Consider the following 15585-nt stretch of genomic DNA (forward strand, 5'->3'; position numbering starts at 1 on the left):
TCTTAACCACAGAGTCAACCTGCGCAGCAGCTTTGAGTGTCCTATGGACTCAGACCCCAAGATCCCTCTGATCCTCCACACTGCCAAGAGTCTTACCATTAATACTATATTCTGCCATCATATTTGACCTACCAAAATGAACCACTTCACACACCTGGGTTGAACTCCATCTGCCAGTTCTCAGCCCAGTTTTGCATCCTATTAATGTCCCACTGTAACCTCTGACAGCCCTCCACACTATCCACAACACCCCCAACCTTTGTGTCATCAGCAAACTTACTAACCCATCCCTCCACTTCCTCATCCAGGTCATTTATAAAAATCACAGAGAGTCACGGTCCCAGGACAGATCCCTGAGGCACACCACTGGTCACTGACCTCCATGCAGAAAATGACCTGTCTACAACCACTCTTTGCCTTCTGTGGGCAAGTCAGTTCTGCAAGAAAACTAATCTTAAAACTATTTCAAGATAAATCTGGCGGACAGAGCGTAGGTGTTCAACTTTGGCTAATGCCCCACCTCCCCCTCGTACCCCATCCGTTATTTATTTATATACACACATTCTTTCTCTCTCTCTCTCTCTTCTTTCTCTCCCTCTGTCCCTGTCACTATACCCCTTACCAATCTTCTGGGCTTCCCCCCCTCCCCCTTTTCTTTCTCCCTGGGCCTCCTGTCCCATGATCCTCTCATATCCCCTTTGCCAATCACCTGTCCAGCTCTTGGCTCCATCCCTCCCCCTCCCACTCCCACTTTCAAATCTCTTACTAACTCTTTCAGTTAGTCCTGACGAAGGGTCTCAGCCCGAAACGTCGACTGCACCTCTTCCTAGAGATGCTGCCTGGCCTGCTGCGTTCACCAGCAACTTTGATGTGTGTTGCTTCAAGATAAATCTTTAATTTTTTCCCCTCTATTCCCCGCACAGTCAAATACCTGTCTCTTGTATGTTTTCACTCTTCCCACCTCATTACACACATTGGTATGCCGTCCAAACGTATCAACTGTGCATCCAGGTACTACAGGGTAAAATAATGACAATTATTTGTCAGATTCAGTTACAGAGAAAGTGCAGGGTAGGCAGACAATAATGTGAAAGGCCATTACGATGTAGATTGTGAGGTCAAGAGTCCATCTTGTGGGAGAAGGCAGGAGAATGGGGTTGGGAGGGGAAATGATGGAATGACAGAGCCGTCTCGGTGGGCCGAATGGGCTCATTCTGCTCCTGTATCTTATGGAATGATTAGGACCTGTCTGAGTGGATGGTGGGGAGGTCAGGCTCTCTTAATACAGAGAAAGACTGCACCACAGGTCAGTGATTGACAGAGACCGTAGCTACCAATCCTGACTGTTAACAAGCTGCACCTTGCCCAGTCGACCCTGTTGGAACACTGCAGAAGGGCACAGGAAGAGCCCATGCTGAACAATACCTCCTTCAACCCTGCTTTCATGCAGTTTTGGTGGCGCAGGAGGTCATATGCATTAGGAAAGGCAAATAAAAATACGGCTGGGACAAGCAGCGTGACCATTGTTGGGCTGGACCAGTATTAGAGTGGGGGGAGGCTTGGGCAAGGTATGTACCTGGTTCATTACTTCATTCTTTGTTAGTGCGTAGAGCAGCAAGAATGGCTCTAGGGGCCGGTTTGTGTCAGATGTGGGAATTCCTGGAGACCTCCAGCTTCACAGAAAACCACATCTGCACCATGTGCACCGAGCTGCAGCTCCTTAGAGAATGTATTAAGGAACTGGACCTGCAGTTTGACGATCTTCGGCTCATGCGGAAGACCGAGGAGGTGATAGATAAGATCTACAGGGAGGTAGTCACCCCTAGGTTGCAGAAGACTGGGAAGTGGTTGACTGTCAGGAAAGGGAAGGGAAATGGACAGTCAGTGGTGGGTCCCCCCCAATAATAAATATGTTGTTCTCTGGCTCTGCGGCTCAGAAGGGAAGTGGGGAGAAGAGCTCTGCATAGTGATAGGGGAGTCCGTAGGCAGAGGAGTAGACAGGAGATACTGTGGTCGTGATAGAGACACCTGGATGGTATGTTGCCTTTCTGGTGCCAGGGTCAGGGACATTCTAAAGGAGGAGGGTGAGTAGCCATGAGGCTTAGTACATATTGGCACCAACGACAGGTAGGAAAAGTGAGGAGATCATGAAGAAAGAATTTAGGGATCTAGGCAGCAAGCTGAAAAGTTGGACCTCCAGGGAAGTAATCTCTGGGTTGCTGCTGTGCCACGCACCACTGAGGGCAAGAATAGGATAATATGGCAGATGAATATGTGACTTAGAAACTGGCGCGGGGAGCAGGGTTTCAGATTTCTGGGTTATTGGGATCTCTTCTGGGGATGATATGATCTGTACAAAGGGGACAGGTTACACCTGAAGTCGAGGAGGACCAATATCCTTGCAGGCAGGTTTGCTAGAGCGGTAGGGGAGGGGTTGCACTAACTTGGCTGGGGGATGGAAATCTAAGTGAGGAAGAGACAGCTGGTATATAAGCACAGGCAGTGTGTAGTGAGGCTGTCAAGAAAGGCAGATGAAAAGGCAAAATCACAGTCAGTGTGAAAAGGGGGACAAAATCGAAAAGTATGACATACAGGACTGAATGCAGGCTGTGTACTTAATAATGTAGATGATCTTGCAGCACAGTTAGAGATTAGCAGGTATGATGGCATCACTGAGTCTTGCTGAAGGAAGATTATAGTTGGGAGCTTAACATCCAAGGATACACATTGTATCAAAAGGACAGGTGGTGGGGTTGCTCTGTTGGTAAAAATAATGAAATCAAATCCTTATAAAGTGGTGACATGGGATCAGAAGATGTAGAATCCTTGAATAGAGTTAAGAAACTGCAAGGGTAATAACACAGGCAACACGCATCAAAGTTGCTGGTGAACGCAGCAGGCCAGGCAGCATCTCTAGGAAGAGGTACAGTCGACGTTTCAGGCCGAGACCCTTCGTCAGGACTAACTGAAGGAAGAGTTAGTAAGAGATTTGAAAGTGGGGGTAATAACACCTTGATGAGAATTATATACAGACCTCTAAACAGTAGCCAGGATGTGAGATATAAATTACAATGCAAGATGGAATATGCATGTCAAAATGACAATGTTATGATAGTCATTGGGGATTTCAATATGCAGACAGATTGGGAAAATCAGGTTGATGCTGGATCCCAATAAAGAGAATTTGCAGAATGCCTACAAGTTTGCTTTTTAGAGCAGCTTGTGGATGATCCCATTAGGGGATCAGCTATTCTAGACTGGGTGTTGTCCAATGATCTGGATTTAATTAGGGAGTTTAAGGTAAAGGAACCCTTAGGAGGCAGTGATCATGATAGAATTCACCCTGCAATTTGAGAGGGAGGAGCTAAAGTCAGTTATATTGGTACTACAGTGGAGTAAAGGGAATTACAGAGGCATGAGAGAGGAGCTGGCCAAATTTGATTGGAAGGGAACACTGGCAGAGATAATGGCAGAGCAGCAATGGCTGGAGTTTATGGGAGCAATTCAGAAGGCACAGAATAAATACGTCCCAAAGTAGTATTATAAAGGCAACATTGGCTGACAAGGGAAGTCAAAGATTGCATAAAAGCAAAACAGAGGGCATTTAATAGAGTAAAATTTAGTGGGAAGTTAGAGGATTGGGAAAGCAACAAAGGCAATTAAAAAGACATTGGGGAGAAAAGATGAAATATTAAGATAAGCTAGCCAACAATATCAAAAATGATACCAAAGGTTTTTTTCCCCCAGACATATAAAGAGTAAAAGAGAGCAAGAGTAGATTTTGGACCGCTGGAAAATTATGCTGGAGAGGTAGTAATGGGGGACAAGGAAATGGCAAACAAACTGAATAAATATTTTGCATCAGTCTTCACTGTGGAAGGCACTAGCAGTGTGCCAGAAGTCGAGAGTGTTTGGGCAGAAGTGTATGAAGTTGCCATTACTAGGGAGAAGGTTCTTGGGAAGCTGAAAAGTCTGGAGGTAGATACAGTAAGTCATCTGGACCAGAAGGTACACTCCCCAGAGAGATTATGAAGGCATTAGTAATGATCTTTCAAGAATCATTAAATTCTGGAATTCTGGAAATCTGATTAAATTCTGGAATTCCGGCAGTTGAACAGGGTACGACTGCGCAAGCGCGTGTAAATCGTACCGTGAGGCAGCGGGAGTGTTTAAAAGCGAGAAGATTGTAAAGGTTGGTCATTTCTTCGGCGGTTGAACGGGGCACGACTGTGCAAGTGCGTGTAAATCGGACCTTGAGGTAGCGGGGTGTTTAAAAGACAAGATTAATGGAGCGGGCGATGTTGTAGTGGGTGACGGAGTAGTGGGAGACAGAGTAGGAAGGCTTTGGCTCGAGAGGCTTCAGCGAGCAGAGGCTGAGGAAGAGCTTCACTCCAAGTGAGGTAAGCTCCTTTAATTAATTTAATTACCTTAGGTAATGGAGGCAGCAGTTAGGGCAGTCGAGTGCTCAGATTGCAGGATGTGGGAAGTCAGGGTGAGCACAATTGTCCCTGATGACTACACCTGTAAAAGGTGCATCCAGCTGCAGCTCCTGATAAACTGAGTTTAGGGAATTGGAGCTGCAGCTAGAGTTACAGGGAGATAGTCACCCCTAAGAGGTAGCTGGGTGACTGTCAGGAGAGGGAAGGGGAATAGACAGAATGAGCAGAGCACCCCTGTGGCCGTTCCCACCAATAATAAGTACATCGTTTTGGATACTGTTGATGGGGGCGACCTACCAGGGACAGGTTACAGTGGTTGCGCCTCTGGCACCGAGATGGGACCCTCAGCTCAGAAGGGAAGGAGGGAAAAGAGGAGAGTAGTAGTGATAGGGGATTTGATAGTTAGGCAGACAGATAAGAGGTTCTGTGGAAGAGATCGAGAATCCCGGATGGTCTGTTGCCTCCCTGGTGCCAAGGTCCGCGACATCTTGGATCGAGTTCTCAGTATTCTCAAGGGGGAGGGTGGGCAGCCGAATGTCGTCGTCCATGTAGGGACCAATGACGTGGGTAGGAAGAGTGAGGAGGTCCTGAAAGGTGAGTTTAGGGAGTTAGACGCCAAGTTAAAGGACAGGACCTCCAGGATAGCAATCTCAGGATTGCTACCAGTGCCACCTGCAGGCGGGTTTAGAAATAGTAAGGTAGCACAAATCAACATGTGGTTGAAGACATGGTGCAGGAGGGGGGTGATTGGCAACTAAATATTCCTGGATTTCGTTGCTTTAGGTGTGATAGGATCGGAGGGACAAGAGGGGGAGGTGTTGCAATGCTTGTCAGAGAAAATATTACAGCGGTGCTCTGGCAGCATAGATTAGAGGGCTCATCTATGGAGGCTATTTGGGTGGAATTGAGGAATGGGAAAGGTGTAGTAACACTTATAGGGGTTTATTACAGACCACCTAATGAGGAGCGAGAAGTGGAGGAGCAAATTTGTAAGGAGATAGCAGATATTTGTAGTAAGCACAAGGTTGTGATTGTGGGAGATTTTAATCTTCCACATGTAGACTGGGAAGCCCATTCTGTAAAAGGGCTGGATGGTTTGGAGTTTGTAAAATGTGTGCAGGATAGTTTGTTGCAGCAATACATAGAGGTACCAACTAGAGAAGGGGCAGTGTTGGATCTCCTGTTAGGGAATGAGATAGGTCAGGTGACGGAGGTATGTGTTGGGGAGCACTTCGGGTCCAGTGATCACAATGCCATTAGTTTCAATATAATTATGGAGAAGGATGGGTCTGGACTCACGGTTGTGATTCTTGATTGGAGAAAGGCTAACTTTGAGGAGATGCGAAAGGATTTAGAAGGAGTGGATTGGGACAAATTGTTTTATGGGAAGGATGTAACAGAGAAATGGAAGTCATTTAAAGGTGAAATTTTCAGGGTACAGAGTCTTTATGTTCCTGTTAGGTTGAAAGGAAAGGTTAAAAGTTTGAGAGAGCCATGGTTTTCAAGGGATATTGGAAACTTGGTTCAGAAAAAGAGAGATACAGTATCTACAATAAATATAGGCAGCATGGGGTAAATGAGGTGCTCGAGGAATATAAAGAATGTAAAAAGAATCTTATGGAAGAAATTAGAAAAGCTAAAAGAAGATACGAGGTTGCTTTGGCAAGTGAGGTGAAAATAAATCCAAAGGGTTTCTACAGTTATATTAATAGCAAAAGGACAGTGAGAGATAAAATTGGTCCCTTAGAGAATCAGAGTGGACAGCTATGTGCGGAGCCAAAAGAGATGGGGGAGATTTTAAACAATTTCTTTTCTTCGGTATTCACTAAGGAGAAAGATATTGAATTGTGTACGGTAAGGGAAACAGGTAGGGAAGTTATGGAAACTATGATGATTAAAGAAGAGGAAGTACTGGTGCTTCTAAGGAATATAAAAGTGGATAAGTCTCCGGGTCCTGACAAGATATTCCCTAGGACCTTGAGGGAAATTACTGTAGAAATAGCAGGGGCTCTGACAGAAATATTTCAAGTGTCATTAGAAACGGGGATGGTGCCGGAGCATTGGCGTATTGCTCATGTTGTTCTATTGTTTAAAAAGGGTTCTAAGAGTAAACCTAGCAATTATCGGCCTGTGAGTTTGATGTCAGTGATGGGTAAATTTTTAGAGATGGTATATATAATCATCTGGATAGACAGGGTCTGATTAGGAACAATCAACATGGGTTTGTGCGTGGATGGGAGACACCAGAGAGTAGTGGTGGATAACTGTTTGTCAGATTGGAGGCCGGTGACCAATGGTGTGCCTCAGGGATCTGTACTGGGTCCAATGTTGTTTGTCATATATATTAATGATCTGGATGATAGGGTGGTAAATTGGATTAGTAAGTATGCAGATGATACTAAGATAGGTGGCGTTGTGGATAATGAAGTAGGTTTTCTAAGCTTGCAGAGAGATTTAGGCCAGTTAGAAGAGTGGGCTGAAAGATGGCAGATGGAGTTTAATGCAGATAAATATGACGTGCTATATTTTGGTAGGACTAATCAAAATAGGACATGCGTGGCAAATGGTAGGGCATTGAAGAATGCAGTAGAACAGAGGGATCTAGAAATAATGGTGCATAGTTTCCTGAAGGTGGAATCTCATGTGGATAGGGTGGTGAAGAAAGCTTTTGGTATGCTGGCCTTTATAAATCAGAGCATTGAGTATAGGAGTTGGGATGCAATGTTAAAATTGTACAAGGCATTGGTGAGGCCAAATTTGGAGTATTGTGTACAGTTTTGGTCACCTAATTATAGGAAAGGATGTCAACAAAATAGAGAGAGTACAGAGAAGATTTACTAGAATATTACCTGGGTTTCAGCACCTAAGTTACAGAGAAAGGTTGAACAAGTTGGGTCTTTATTCTTTGGAGCATAGAAGGTTGAGGGGAAACTTGATAGAGGTATTTAAAATTATGAGGGGGATAGATAGAGTTGACGTGGATAGGCTTTTTCGATTGAGATTAGGGGAGATTCAAACAAGAGGACATGAGTTGAGAGTTGGGGGCAAAAGTTTAGGGGTAACATGAGGGGTAACTTCTTTACTCAGAGTGTGGTAGCTGCGTGGAACGAGCTTCCAGCAGAAGTGGTAGAGGCAGGTTTGATATGTCATTTAAAGTAAAATCGGATAGCTATATGGACAGGAAGGAATAGAGGGTTATGGGCTGAGTGCAGGTTGGTGGGACTAGGTGAGATTAAGTGTTCGGCATGGACTAGAAGGGCCGAGATGGCCTCTTTCCGTGCTGTAATTGTTACATGGTTATATGGACTGGAAAATTGCAAATGTCACTTCACTACTCAAGAATGGAGGGAGACAGAAGAATGGAAATTATAGGCCAGTTAGCTTGAGTTGATTGTTAAGGATGAGATTTCAGGGTACTTGGAGGCACATGATAAAATAGGCTGTAGTCAGCATGGTTAGAATTGTTCCTAACCAAGGTAAAATCTTGCCTGACGAATCTATTTGAATTATTTGAGGAATTAACAAACAGGATAGACAAAGGAGAATTGGTGGATGTATACTTGGATTTCCAGAGTGCCTTTGACAAGGTGCCACACATGTGGCTCCTTAACAAGAGCCCATGGTATTACAGCAAAGACACTAGCATGGATAAAACATTGACTGTTCAGCAGGAGGCAAAGAGTGGGAATAAAGGGGCCTCTTCTGATTGGCTGCTGGTGACTAGTGGTGCTCCACAGGGGTCTGTGTAGGGACCACTTCTTTTTACATTGTATGAATTGATGGCTTTGTGGCCAAGTTTGAAGATGTTACAAAGATAGTTGGAGGGGCAGGTCGTGTTGGGGAAACAGGGTGTCTGCAGAAGCACTTGGATAGTTTAGGAGAACGGGCAGAGAAGTGGCAGATGGAATATAGTGTTGGAAAGTGCAGGGTCATGCACTTTGATAGAAGGCTTAAAAACATGGACTATTTTCTAAACAGGGAGAAAATCCAAAAATCCAAAGTGCAAAGGGACTTGGGCGTCCTCCTGCAGGATTCCCTGAAGATTAACTTGCAGATTGAGTCGGTGGAGAGGACTAGAATATAAATGCAAGGATGTAATGTTGAGGTTTTCTAAGGCATTGGTGAGGCCTCACTTTAAGAATTGTGAGCAGTTTTGGGCCCCTTATCAAAGAAAGGATGTGCTGACATTGGAGAGGGTTCAGAGGAGGTTCACAAGAATGATTCTGGGAATGAAAGGGTTATCTTATGAGGAGTGTTTTGAGGACTTTTGGCCTGTACACACCGGAATTTGGAAGATTGAGGGGAACTCATTGAAACCCATTGAATAATGAAAGGCCTAGATGGAGTGGATGTGGAGAGGATGTTTCCCATTGTGGGAGAGTCTAGGACCAGAGGGCACAGCCTCAGAATAGAGCGATGTCCATTTAGTACGGAGATGAGGAGGAATTTCTTTAGCCAGAGAGTGGTGAATCTGTGGAATTCATTGCCAACGGCAGCTATGGAGGCCAAGTCATTGGGTGCATTTAAGGCGGAGGTTGATAGGTTTCTTGATTAGCAGGGTGTGAAAGGTTGCAGGGAGAAGCAGGAGAATTGGATCAAATGGCAGAGCTGGCTCGACAGGCCAAATGGCCTAATTCATCTCCCATGCCTTATGGTCTCACTTTCTGCTGCCCAAAGGCATCACGAGACTGTCACGCTAGCCCCAACCGCACCCTGTGGGATGCGAAAACAGACCCCGCTCCCCTCCAGTGATAACTTCAGATCCACAGTAAAGGCATTCACTAGACGGGTTTTTATTTTAAACTTAGCTGCTGTAACAGCAATATGCTTGATACTGGGCTTCTAATTACATTTATTTTAATTTGATTATTTTAAATTGATTTAATTAACTTAATTTAAATTCCTTTGTGGAAATAGCAGGATTGGAACTCGTGATTCAGTTGTTGGGAGGTTGTGGTCGAATCAGTGACGATGAAGTTGCTGCCGATATCTCCTCTCCCGCCTTCTCCCCCTCTCCCCTGCTCCCGCTCACAGGCTGAGCGTTCCTCCAGGACAGTTGAAACAACAAACTCAGTGGCAAACCAAGGCAAGTACATCATCTACCCCCTTTACCATCTAATCAACGTACATTCAACCACTTAATAAAGTGGTCTTCTGCTGCTGGGCCCATCCACTACAACGTTCCCAACGTGTTGCGCATCTTCTGCACAGCAATGTGATAACGTGTGGTTATCTGAGTTACTGTCGCCTTCCTGTCAGCTTGAACCAGTCTGGCCATTCTCCTCTGACCTCTCTCATTAAGGCGTTTTCACCCACAGAACTGCCACTCACTGGATGTTTTTTTGTTTTTCACACCATCCTCTGTGAACTTTAGAGACTGTTGTGCATGAAAATCCCAGGAGATCAGCTGTTTCAGAGATACTTCAACCAAACTATCAAAGACACTGTCATTGATCTCCCTCCCGGCACGTATCCTTGCAAGTGCTTCAGCTGTCCCTACACCACCTCCCTCACCACCATTCAGGGTCCCAAACAGTCCTTCCAGGTGAGGCAACACTTCACCTGTGAGTCTATTGGGATCATCTACTGTGTCTGGTGCTCCCGGTGTGGCCTCCTGTGTATCAGTGAGACCTGACATAGATTGGGAGACTGCTTCACCGAGCACCTATGCTCCGTCCGCCAAAAAAAGTGGGATCTCCCATTTTAATTCCAATTCCCATTCCCATTCTGACATGTCAATCCATGTGGTCCCCACTGTTGTGATGAGATCACACTCTGGTTGGAGGAACAACACCTTATATTCCATCTGGGTAGCCTCCAACCTGATGGCATGAGCATTGACTTCTCTAGCTTCCGGTAATGGCCCATCTCCCTCCTTCGCCATTCCCCATTCCCGTTTCCCTCTCCCACCTTATCTCCTTATCTACCCAGCACCTCCCCCTTTCTTTCTTCCATGGCCTTCTGCCCTCTCCTAACAGATTCCCCCTTCTCCAGCCCTGTATCTCTTTCACCGATTGACTTCCCAGCTCTTTACGTCACCCCTCCCCCCCACCCCCAGTTACACCTGTCACCTTGTGTTTCTTCCTCCCCTCCCCTCCCACCACCTCACTCTGACTCTTCATCTGTTCCTCTCTCTAGTCCTGATGAAGGGTCTCAGCCCAAACCCATCGACTGGACTCTTTTCCATGGATGCTGCCTGACTTGCTGAGTTCCTCCAGCATTTTGTGCATGTTGCTTGGATTTCCAGCATCTGCAGCTTTTCTCTTGTTTGTGACAGGCACTTAAATCACATTTCTTTCCCATTCTGATGTTTGGTCTGAACAACAGACGACCCTCTTCACCATGCCTGCATGCTTTTATGCACTGAGTTGCTGCCAGCTGACTGGCTGATCAGGTGTACCTAACAGAGTGGCCACTGTGTGTGTGTGGTAGGCTATTTCACTGTCATACTTTGGGCTCTTGCCTGTACCAGGTCTGAATCACAGCAGCAAAAGCCCAGAGCCAGACCCAGACCTGAGATTCTAACTTCACTGTTTCTTCACTCTTTGGTTTGCTGTTTCATGAGGTATGAAGAGTTTCAACACAATAGAAGTTGTTGAAGTCGGCCGTCTATTGATAAAAATCCTCAAACATGAGGCAGCGATTCCCTGCGCTTGGCACAAACGATTTTATTGCTAATCGGCACCTTACAAGAGTGGTTGGTCTGAAGCCAGTCTGACATCAAAGAGGAGAGTGAGGGGAGGAAGGAAACACCCTGGGTTCGGGGGAAGTCGGAGGAGATTGTGTAACAGATGGCTCTCTAGCTTCGGAATGTACTGTTGACACTGTCCATGGAGGTAGTTGGTGTTGTCGGATGGTTGCAGTTTATATATTGTAGGTACTGCCTGCAGCACAACATTCCCACTGAACCAGCTCGCTGTGACGGAACCACAGGCCGATCTCCTTCTTGGCCACTTCAACTGAGTCGCTGGCGTGGACGGCGTTCCTGGAAAGAGGGACGGTCCGTTACAGGAGGTGAGGCGGGTGGGGCTCGGATCTCCCCTCGGACAGTGGGAGGTGGGTCCCTGATGCGTGCACCCTCTTCCCCCTCTCCTACCTGCTGATGTGAACACACAGGTCCCCACGGATGGTCCCAGGAAGAGCCTCGCCGGGACTGGTGGCACCCACCATTGTGCGAGAAACCTTCACCACGTCGTGGCCTTCCCACACCTGCAGATGAGACACCACAAATCGAGCAGGGAAAAGAGGCCGGGAGTGAGGGGTTAACACCCAAACACAGAACGTACAGACTCTTCGGCTCAGGATGTTGAGCTGGCAAGATCAATCTAACCCTTCCCTCAAACGTAGCCTTCCATTTCTCTACCATTCATATGCCCGTCTAAAAGTCTCGTGAACATCCATCCCCAATGTATCTCTCTACCACCACCTTTGGCAGGCTGTTCCAAACCCACCACTGAATTGAATTAAATTGGCTTTATTTCTTACGTCCTTCACATACATGAGGAGTAAAAATAAAAATCTTTACGTTACATCTCCATCTACGTGTGCAATTATAGTAATTTATAATAAATAGAACAGTCAATGTAACATAAAAATACACTCAAGTCAGCATGAGTTCATCAGTCTGATGGCCTGGTGGAAGAAGCTGTCCCAGAGCCTGTTGGTCCTGGCTTTTATGCTGCGGTACTGTTTCCCGGATGGTAGCAGCTGGAACAGTTTGTGGTTGGGGTGACTCGGGTCCCCAATGATCCTTCAGTCCCTTTTTACATACCTGTCTTTGTAAATGTCCTGAATCATGGGAAATTCACAACTACAGATGCGCTGGGCTGTCCACACCACTCTCTGCAGAGTCCTGCGATTGAGGGAAGTACAGTTCCCATACCAGGTAGTGATGCAGCCAGTCAGGATGCTTTCAGTTGTGCCCCTGTAGAAAGTTCTTAGGATTTGGGGGCCCATACCAAACTTCCTCGACTGTCTGAGGTGAAAGAGGCGCTGTTGTGCTTTTTTCACTACACAGCTGGTGTGTACAGACCACGTGAGGTCCTCAGTGTTGTGGATGAGTAAAGAACCCACCCTTTGACATCCTCCCCCCCCCCCGCCCACCACCATACATCCCTCCAATCACTTTAAAATTATAACTCCTGAATTAGCCACTTTCACCTGGGAAAAAGTCTACTCAATCTCTGCCTCTTATCATTTTGTACACCTCTGTCAGGTCACCTCCCATGATCCATCCCTTCAAAGAGAAGAACCCTAGCTTGCTCAACCCTATCCTTATATGACACGCTCTCTAATCCAGGCAGCATCCTAGTAAATCTCCTCTGCACCCTCTCTGAAGCTTCCACACCCTTCCTGGAGCTTTAGGAGATTGGCATCCTTTCGGCCATCGAGTAACCGCATTTCTGCTAGTCCTCTGGAACTCACCATGGCAACGATCGGTCCGGAGCTCATGTACTCGATCAGTGCCGGGTAGAACGGCTTCTCTGCCAGATCGTGGTAGTGAGCCGAGAGAATGTCCTGGGGTGCCTGAAACAAGGATGCACAAAGTCAGTGTCACAAACCCCCCGCCCCGATTCCATCTTGTGGGGCTCGTCCACAAGCTCAACAAGAATTGAGTTACAGATACTGGCGACAGAGCGACCTCGCCCTACCCAGGGCAGAGCGACCTCACTCTACCCAGGGCAGACCGTGTCACAGAGCGACCTCGCCCTACCCAAGCCTCCACCACTTTCGCTGGCAGCTCATTCCACACTCTCAGTGAAGTTGTTGCCCATCAGGTCCCCCTTAAATATTTCACCTTACACCTTTAACCCATGACCTCTAGTTGTAGTCTCACTCAACCTCAGTGGAAAAAGCCTGGTTGCATTTACCCATCTATGCCCCTCATAACTTTGTATACTTGTATCACATCTCCCCTCATTTTCCTACGTTCCAGGGAATAGCCCTAACTTGTTTAGCCTTTCCCTACAACTCCAGTCTTCAAGTTCCGGTAACATCCTTGTAAATTTTCTCTGCACTTTTCCAATCTTATTGATCTCTTTCCTGTAGGTAGCTGACCAGGACTGCACATGATACTCCAAATGGGGTCTGACCAACATCTTATACTGTACAACTATAACATTTCAACTCCTGTTTGATCCACGTGCCGAAAGCTTTCTTTACGGCCCTATCTACGCATGACACCATTTTCAAGGAATCCTGTACCTGTACTGTATTCCCATATCTCTCAGATGTTCCACACTCCTCAGTGCCCTACCATTCATTGTGTAAGTCCTACCCTAGTTTGTTCTCCCACACAGCAATACCTAACACTTGTCTGCATTAAAGTCTACCTGCCTTTTTTCAGCCCATTTCTCCATCTGGTCCAGATCCCACCGTCTCTCCAATGCTCCTTCCAGTTCCCTCTGTCCGACCACACTGCTCAGTGTCCCCCCGTTGACTGTGGAAGTCCCACCCCGCTTTGTCCTAGCAAGTTAAGGAAGGGCTGCTGTCTTTGCAAGCAGAGTGCACTTGGACCTTGCAGTACCTGCACAAGCTTCAGGCCTACCAGCTGGAAGCCCCGTCTCTCAAACCGCTGGATAATCTCTCCCACGAGCCTCCTCTGCACCCCATCTGGTTTCACTGCCACCAGCGTCTGTTCACAAAGCCCCTTGGCCCCTGAGGAGACAGAAGGGAAGAGTTAGAAGTCAACAGTTCACACTTTACCCACGGCTCCAGGACGCAGGAGCCACAGGCTTAACCGAACGGAGGGGCCGATTTGTCTCGTCCTCCCCAGTGGGCACTTACAACAGTACAGTACAGACCCTTCAGCCCACAATGTTGTGCCAACCCTTTAACCTAATCCAACATCAATCTGATCCCTCCTACACTTCTGAGACACCGACCCATCACAGCCTTCTCACAAGTCCAGCCACACTGTCCAACATTTCCCTTTCCAAGAGACAGCCCCCTCCAACCTGAAGCATGACTGGAGGCATCACAGACACTTACTGCAGAGAGAGATGAGCCAGTTTAATGCCGGGGGCTTTTAAGAGACTCTTCAATGCCCCTGAGACACATAGATAGAAGAATGGAAGGCTATAGGACACAGAATACTGCAGGACAGCACAGGCCCCCCATGTTAACCTGCTCCAAGATCAACCTAACCCTTCCCTCCCTCATAACCACAGAAGGGAAAAGATAACGTGTATGAGGGCAAACTGGCCAACTATATAAAATAGGATACTAAAAGTTTTTCAGTTATATAAAGAGTAAAAGTGAGGTGAGAGTTGATATTGGACCACTGGAAAATGATACTGGTGAGGTAGTAATGGGGGACAAAGAAATGGCAGATGAACTTAATGGGTATCTTGCATCAGACTTTACTGTGGAAGACACTAGCAGTGTGCCAGAGGTCCGTGAGGTTAGGGAGCAGGAGTGAGTGTCATTGCTATTATAAAGGAAAAAGTGCCAGGCAAGCTGAAAGGTCTGAAGGTGGGTAAGTCACCTGGACCAGATGGACTACATCCCAGAGTCCTGAGAGAGGTTGCTGAAGAGATAACAGATGTATTGGTCATGACCTTTCAGGAATCACTTGATTCTGGCATGGTCCCAGAGGACTGGAAGATTGCAAATGTCGTTCCACTCTTTAAGAAGGGAGAAAGGCAAAAGAAAGGAAATTATAGCCTAACCTCAGTGGTTGGGAAAGTGTTGGAGTCTACTATTAAGGATGATGTTTCAAAGTACTTGGAGACTAATGATAAAATAATTCAAAGTCAGCATTGTTTCTGTAAAGGGAAATCTTGCCTGACAAATCTGTTAAGAGTTCTTTGAGGAAGTAACAAGCAGGGTGGACAAAGGAGAGGCAATGGATGTCGTTTACTTAGATTTTCAGAAGCGTGATAGAGGAATGGCTGACAGGCAGGAGACAGCAAGTGCGAATAAAGGGGGCCTTTTCTGGTTGGCTGCCAGTGACTAGTGGTGTTCCTCAGGGGTCAGTATTGGGGACCACTTCTTTTCACATTGTTTCAGTGATTTGGGTAATGGACTAGATGGCTTTGTGGCAAAGTCTGTGGATGATACGAAGATAGGTGGAGGGGTAGGTAGTGCTGAGGAAGCAATGCTTAGACAAATTGGAAGAATGGGCAAAAAAGTGGCAGATGGAATA

At 46.6% G+C, this 15585-nt stretch overlaps 1 protein-coding gene across 2 annotated transcripts in view; it reads right to left on the bottom strand.

The window, feature by feature from the left end:
• LOC134352192 (nucleoside diphosphate kinase-like) overlaps window positions 1-15585 on the bottom strand; it is a 50119-nt gene that overhangs the window by 19775 nt on the left and 14759 nt on the right. Inside the window, exons 2-5 of one of the 2 annotated variants that reach the window (XM_063059475.1) lie at window positions 13966-14096; window positions 12864-12965; window positions 11536-11648; window positions 10687-11424 (exon numbers count right to left, since the gene is read on the bottom strand). In XM_063059475.1, the coding sequence (XP_062915545.1) occupies window positions 11304-11424; window positions 11536-11648; window positions 12864-12965; window positions 13966-14096 (467 nt within the window). In that variant the 3' untranslated portion in view covers window positions 10687-11303. Of the gene's footprint in view, window positions 1-10686; window positions 11425-11535; window positions 11649-12863; window positions 12966-13965; window positions 14097-15585 lie in introns of those variants that run through there. The other variant, XM_063059476.1, reaches the window with a different exon arrangement.

The sequence above is a fragment of the Mobula hypostoma genome, chromosome 9 (genome assembly GCF_963921235.1).
Source record: "Mobula hypostoma chromosome 9, sMobHyp1.1, whole genome shotgun sequence".
Lineage (NCBI taxonomy): Eukaryota > Metazoa > Chordata > Chondrichthyes > Myliobatiformes > Myliobatidae > Mobula > Mobula hypostoma.